General features: G+C 36.2%; 1 protein-coding gene and 1 pseudogene across 1 annotated transcript; one reads left to right on the top strand and one right to left on the bottom strand.

The window, feature by feature from the left end:
* Window positions 1-1,477, bottom strand: part of LOC102181205 — a 15,416-nt pseudogene extending 13,939 nt beyond the window's left edge.
* Window positions 2,775-6,092, top strand: LOC102186205 (killer cell lectin-like receptor subfamily B member 1; the record flags this gene model as incomplete). Its single annotated transcript, XM_018049059.1, is given in 4 exon segments — window positions 2,775-2,862; window positions 3,931-4,005; window positions 5,428-5,582; window positions 5,973-6,092. Coding segments are annotated over 4 exon segments (438 nt in total), but the record flags the coding sequence as incomplete, so codon positions are not given.

Genomic DNA, 7,421 nt, shown 5'->3' with positions numbered 1-7,421 from the left:
CAAAATGCCTCTAGAGTCTATCTATTTCATCCAAAAATAAGCACCTGTGCCAGGGCTATGCCCTTGCGCTGCTTGAGTTAGGGACAAGTGAAAAAAAATAGTGGAAAAATGATTTTCTATTTTTTGGTGTGCAATATGTGCTTATTTTACTACATGCTAAGGAAGCGACATACAAATAAACAAATTAGCTACATATAATACATAATATTGAGGATTAGATAATATTAAACGCAAGAGAGAAAATTTTATCTATATTTTGTACTCCAGCATATTCACCCTCGGCTTTTTTTATCCTTTATTTATTTATTTATGGCTGCACTGGGACTTCGCTGCTGCCTGTGGACTTTATCGAGTTGTGGGCTATTCAAGGGCTCCTCACTAGCTGTAGTACACAGGCTTCTCATTTGTGGTGGCTTTTCTTGTTGCAGAGCTCAGACTTGGTACCAGATGTGCACTGCTTAGTCGTTCCACAGCATGTGGAATCTTCCCAGATCAGGGATAGAATCCCTGTGCCCTGCTTTGGCAGGTGGATTCTTAACCACTGGACCACTAGAAAAGTCCTGAGAAACTGTTTTTTATTTGTGATGGAATTGAGAGTTAACTTCAGAGAGGGTATGATATCAAGTAGAAGGCCTGCCTCACAGGATGACATCTGAGCCAAGACCTGAAAGAATTAAAGGACAAAGATATGTTTCCTTGGAGAAGAGCTTTTTAGAAGATGGACCAGGGCAAGGGCAAGTTCCCTGGGATGAGAACGTTCCTGTCCTTTTGTAGGAGGAGCACATAGGTTGGGTGTGAAATGATGGAGCATGTCTGTGTTGAAAGCAGCAGGAGATAAAGTCAGAGATGTAACGGGAAATGGATTGAACAGGAATTTGTAGGCTCTTTTACAGATATACAGTCTTAAATCTGCTTGAGAGAAGGCCAAGGAAAGGTTTAGAGCAATGGAGTGAGATGATTTGGCATACTGTTTATTATTTTTTTTTATTTTATGTATTTATGTATTTATTTATTTTTGGCTGCACTGGGTCTTCGTGGCAGTCCAAGGGCTTCACATTGTTACGGATCACGGCTTCAGTAGTCGCAGAATGGGGTCTCAGCAGCTGGGGCTTGTGGGCTCTAGAGCATGGGCTCAGTAATTGTGGCAGAATCTTCCCAGATGAGGGATTGAACGTGACTGCCCTACATTAGCAGGCAGATCCTTATCCACCACACCACCAGGGAAGTCCTTGGCATATTGTTTATATTCAAACAAAAAATAGCCCTGCATGGATATTTCCAGATAACTAAAGGAGGAGAAGGGGATGACAGAATGAGATGGTTGGATGGCATCACCGACTCAATGGACATGAGGTTGGGTAAACTCCAGGAGTTGGTGATGGGCAGGAAGGCCTGGCGTATTGAGGTTCATGGGGTCGCAAAGAGTCAGACACGACTGAGCAACTGAACTGAAGTGAACTGAAAATTTACCTGGCATCTTCAATTTGTTGTAAGTTCATTATTTCTAAAGTCATGAAGTGTTGAAGAAAAATAGCTCAGAAGAGTCATAAGACCCTCCTCTCAATTCCATAAATTTTCAATGAACAGTTATTGTGTACTAGACTCCATGTTGAGAAGAATTTTTTCATATAACCCTTTCCAAAACCTCATAAAGTAACTGTTATGTTATGTTTCACAAGTGAGGAAGTTAGTATTTTATGAAGGTTACAGGCTTAAAGTAACATGCTCAAATACAAATCTGTTACATTTGAGAGCCTTTGCTCTTAACCACTGCTCTCCTTCAGTAATAAATAAGATAGTGACTATATGAAACTTTCTCCATGTTTCAAAATTTCAAGGCAGGAAAGAATAAGGAAGAAAAGAGACAGAAAGGTAAAATACCATATAGCTGTCAGGAAAGTTCGCCTAGAACTAAGTCTCAGGCTCACTAAGTTTAACTGCTCTGTGTCACACAGGATCACATTAGAAGTTCTAGGTCAATATTCTCCAGTGCGGTTTGTCTCATTTTCAGATTACACCCGGGACCTTGGAGCTCCTTTAGGTGTTATCTTTTCTCTCTCTCCTTCACATGATTATCCAGGTGTCACTATCTAAAATTTAATACATTCTGTTTCCTACCTTAATCTTTTATCACATTTAGCTATCTTAAATTCCATCTCTACAAGGATGTTTTAGAAAGGGCTAAATCTTATACAAATGTCAACATCCTAACAGTAGAGATCGGTAGTAGTTGGCTGAAAACTGGATCACACAACTCGGTCGCCTGGGGGACTGTAAAAAACTAAAGTAGAAATAAATGGACTTGCAGGTCACTCTGGAACTTTTTTTTTTAATCAATTAATTAATTTTATTTATTTTTGGCTGTGCTGGATCTTTGTTGCTGTGTGGGCTTTCTCTAGTTGTAGTGAGCAACTCTTTAGTTGCTTCTCATTGCAGTGGCTTCTCTTATTGTGGAGCACAGACTCTAGGGTGCTTGAGTTTCAATACTTGTGGCCCACAGGCTTAGTTACCCTGCCACAGCAGGTGGGGTCTTCCTGGATCAGGGATTGAACCTGTGTCCCCTGCATTAGCAGGAAGATTCTTAACCACTGGACCACCAGGAAAGTCCTTAGGACCCTACTTTAAGATAACTGATAAATGTTCTTTCCTGCCCCTAACCCCCAACCTGAATCTAGCTCTTTCTTATGTGAGCCAAACAGCCTTTGCTTTTTGTACCAGATGAACTCAACTGAGTTAACCAAGCATGTTTTCTTAATGTCTCAGATCTTCGTCATGGTCCACGTTGGCATAACTTTGCCCTGAAATTTGGTTGTGCTGTGATTATACTTCTTGCCTTGACTGTGACTGGGTTGAGTGTTTCAGGTAAGTGATGCAAGACCATTTATTTCTTGTTCTACTTATTCTCCTTCTGCCATAAATAGTAAAGTATGTTAAACATTTTGGCCACCCCAAACTTAGTGGAAGACTGATGAAATAAAAACAGTTACGAAACAGTGCTCTAATAGTGCCCAGCCCATATCCACTTTGCAAAGCCTAGGCTTTCATATTTCTCTTTCTAATTGTTCTGAGAATCTTCAAAGGGGATTTACATGTGCTCCAAGAACTTTTTTTAAAATTGCAATTATGATAAAAGCTTGATAATAACAAAGAAAATAAGTTTATAATTGCTTAGAAGTTTTTTGTTTTGTTTTGTTTTGTTTTTAATGTGGACCATTTTTAAAGTCTATTGAATATGTTACAATACTGCTTCTGCTGTTTTTATGTTCTGGGTTTTTCTTGTTGTTGTTGTTTGTGTTTTGGCCCCAAGGCATGTGGGATCTTAGCTTCCCCACCAGGGATCAAACCAGCATCCTCTGCATTGGAAGGCGAAATCTTAACCACTGGACTTCCTGGGACATCCCTACAGTTTCTTAGGTGCCTACTAAATTCTAGATTGTCCTAGGCAATGTCTCCCATAGGACAGACACTGTTATACTCATTCTGTAAACGGAACATGTAGACAGGAGTGTAAACAATTTAAGAATTTAAATAACACATGGGATTTAACTTATATAGTGGGTGTGTGCATGCTAAGTCACTTCAGTCATGTCTGACTCTTTGAGATCTTACGGACCACAGCCCTCCAGGCTCCTCTGTTCATGGGATTCTCCAGGCAAGAATACTGGAATGGGTTGCCATTCCCTTCTCCAGATTACTTATATATTAGATGCAAGTAACTCAGTGTTTCTCTGTGTTTACTTATGTGTTTGTTTATGTTGTCTTCTAAGCAGACCCACTGTTACTAAATTGCTATTGCTCTTATCTTCTGTTCATTTCAAGCTTGTTGAGTAGTACTAAGACAACAATTTCCTGAAGTGATAAATATAGCATATCCATTTCTTTGCACCTTTCAGCATTTTATCTTCTTAATGGTGTTTCTTTATTTACCAGTGATACTCATAAGACAAAATACATCAATAGAAAAAACCAGCATGGATGCTCAAGAGAATGGGAAGGAAGCAACAGGTATATTTTGTGGCTTGAATTTTCTAAGAATAACAGCTAAAATTTGATAGTTATCATTGTATTATTTTTGTTAAGGCTCATTACAACCCATGTGTTAAGATTAGTTTTATCACTCTGATTTTATGTTTGACAAAGCTGAGGCATGGAAAGGTTAAGCAATTCATCTGGGGTCATACATGTGCTAAGGGGTGACACTGAGAATTGTACTTCAGTGGTCTATCGTCAGAGCCTATGACCTTAACTACCAGATAATACTGCCTTCTGAGTACTCAGGCTAGGAGAGTCAATAATTATTAGTCAAAATCCAAGCCATAAAGTAAAATATACATTAAGTGAGATATTTGGTGATTTTAATATGTCAAACAGCTAACCTTTGACTAAAGCTAATGAATAGAACACAAACTTGTAATGAATTCTTTAATACTTATTGTATTAATCATTAAGATATTGATCTTGTCCTTATACTTACTAAACGGTGTGTGTTAATACTCTATTGTTGAGAGACTATAGCAAAATGCGATCATTTATTGTATACATTTGTACAGAAGAGAAATTTTAAGAAAATGAGAATATCCCTCTAAAAAATGCTATCCAATAGATCTCATTATTAGGCAAATATATAATTTAGCAGTTAGAAACTTTCAAATAATTTCTCTCCATGATACTTGCCATTAATTGTGGGTACGAATTATTATTTGCTTTACATTTTACATGTTGTTTCAAGTAGACTTTTTTTAAAGAGCGTTTGATATAGTTGTCCATGGAGTAGGAAAAGCAATGATAAGGAATTTAAGGAATCTCAAAAAGAGTTTTGGCTCTATCACCACCTGCTTGTGTGGAGTTGAACAAGTTATTCTGTCTGTCAGTGTTTTAGCTGGTCACCAATTTTCAAATTTTAATAGCAGGATGAACAGTGGTCTCAAAACCCTCAATTGTATTAAATTCATGAATTGTTCTCACAATGATGGTCAAAGACTTTCCTGAATTTATAATAACTTGTATGAGATCCAACCAGTCCATCCTAAAGGAAATCAATCCTGAATATTCATTGAAAGGACTGATATTGAAGCTGAAACTTCAATACTTTGTCTACCTGATGCAAAGCGCTGACTCATTTGAAAAGACCCTGATGCTGGGAAAGTTTGAAGGACAGAGAAGAAGAGGATGACAAAGGATAAGACAGTTGAATGGCATCACGGACTCAATGGGCATGAGTTTGAGTAAACTCCGGGAGTTATTGATGGACAGGGAGGCCTGGCGTGCTGCAGTCCATGGGGTCACAAAGAGTTGAACACTGCTGAGTGACTGAACTGAACTGTGTATGTGTGGTTAGTGTTAGTGGGATGGGGACAAGAAATATAACATTCATTTCTTTTCTTCCTCTTTCTTTATTTTTATTTTCCCTCTTCTTTGTTACTTTAGAGAGACCAGTTCTGTTAAGGTGTCCAATGCACTGGCAACAAATCCGAGATAAATGCTTATATTTTATTGAAACTTCCAAACCTTGGAATGACAGTCTAGCTGACTGTTACACAAGAGAATCCAGTCTACTGCTTATTCAAGATCATGAAGAATTGGTAAATAATTATTAATAAGTAAAATACTTCAATAAAACTCAGCATTGGCTTCTAACCATATCAAGACTTTTGTGCTCTAGTCTCGAGGGTTCTATGCAGATGGAAGTATTAACCTTGACTTCAAGGAGCTCACAATCTGAGAGACTAAATGGACATATAAGCAAAATAAATATTATTTAATGAATACAAAAATATAAACATAAATATTTGGATGTATAAATGAATGGAATAGAAATATCACAAGTAAGGAATAATTAACTCCAATGGGGTGTCAGGAAAGGTTTCATAGAGGAAGTGATACTTGAACTGGGTTTCAGAGGATGAATAGAAGAATGCAAACCAGCAATAGATAAACGGATTCAATACTCATTTCTTCTGTTTCATTTACAGAGACTCATACAAAACCTGATAAACAAAAGAGGAATTCTGTTTTGGATTGGATTGAACTTTACATTATCAGAGAAGAACTGGAAGTGGATAAATGGATCCATTTTAAATTCTAATATGTAAGTATTAGATAAGCTAATTTGAATATTCTATTGTATCAGGTTTGCAAGGCAAGATAGTAACATTGCTATTGAAGACTGAGATTTATAGTTTTAATTTAGTCTAGGAATTTTCAGAAGAAGCAGTATAGTCTGAGAAGAAGAATGATTTTTGAAGTTAGTTGAAAATCTCCATATACGAAAAGACATCACTCTTTGTCACAATGTATATTTTTAATTGCAATGGAGTTTTAGGAAACGGGATAGACCAACTCCTTTGGGAGGGACACCAAAAAAAATTCTAATAACAAAATTTAAAAATAAAGAAATTTCTAGCTGGACGCTATTGGAAAAAGAATTTTTGTACCAATATTACTAAATATAAAGAATTTAAGTTGAACTTTTCAAACTGTGGGACCAAATAAGTAGGCCACATAGAACATTGAAATATGAATACAAGAAGAAAAAAGTATAGTAAATATCAGATTGTGGAATCCAGGCATTTGAGAGAATTGGCCAACTTGTGACAAATATTGTAGCCTATTTTAATCGGTGGTGTAGAGAGAGAGTTGTTTGAGGAGATGCAATGAAACTGCGTAAGCTGCAAAAGAGCTATTTGCTATTTCTTTAAACTTTTTATTTATTTCTGTATTTATTTTTGGCAGTTCTGGATCTCACTGCTGCTCAGACCTTTCTCTAGTTGCTCAGAGTAGGGGCACTCTCTAGCTGTAGTGTGTGGGTTTCTCCTTGGAGTGGCTTCTCTTGCTGCAGAGCACAGGCTCTGTAAAGAAATTCTGATGAGCGTTTCAGAACAGATGATATCCTGTTATGATTTTTGAGTCTGTGAATGATTTATTTACATTTGTATAAAGTACAGTTAAAATTGATTTTCTATCATTCAAAAAAATAAGACATTAAAATTGAAGACACAGGAGCAGATAAAAATTTATCTAAAACAGAGCAATAATTTGTTATATGAAAAATTATTTAAAAATTTCAGAGACATATTGCTTTAATTAGCAAATTTTTATGTTGCTTTGCCCATGTTCTAAAATATAATATTTTTAAATATAGTACTTTAAAATAAATATCACTTTCAAATAAAGGGTCCTGGACAAGAATAAATGTATGAAAAGGCAAATATATTTCATTACATAAAATCTATTCTGATTTTTATTTGTTTTCCAGGGATTATATTGTATACTTTATTTACATATAAATGCAACTCTGATATTAACTTATTTCTATTTTTCTGAACATAGAAAAGGTTAACTTTGGTTTCTGCATGAGTATGTTTCTTATCGGGCCATTATGTTTATTCTATTAAACTTTATGATAAAATTAGAAATCTCTG

This window comes from Capra hircus, chromosome 5 (assembly GCF_001704415.2).
Source record: "Capra hircus breed San Clemente chromosome 5, ASM170441v1, whole genome shotgun sequence".
Lineage (NCBI taxonomy): Eukaryota > Metazoa > Chordata > Mammalia > Artiodactyla > Bovidae > Capra > Capra hircus.
The sequence above is the reverse complement of the archived record's forward strand: the minus strand, read 5'-3'. Positions and strand labels throughout refer to the sequence as shown.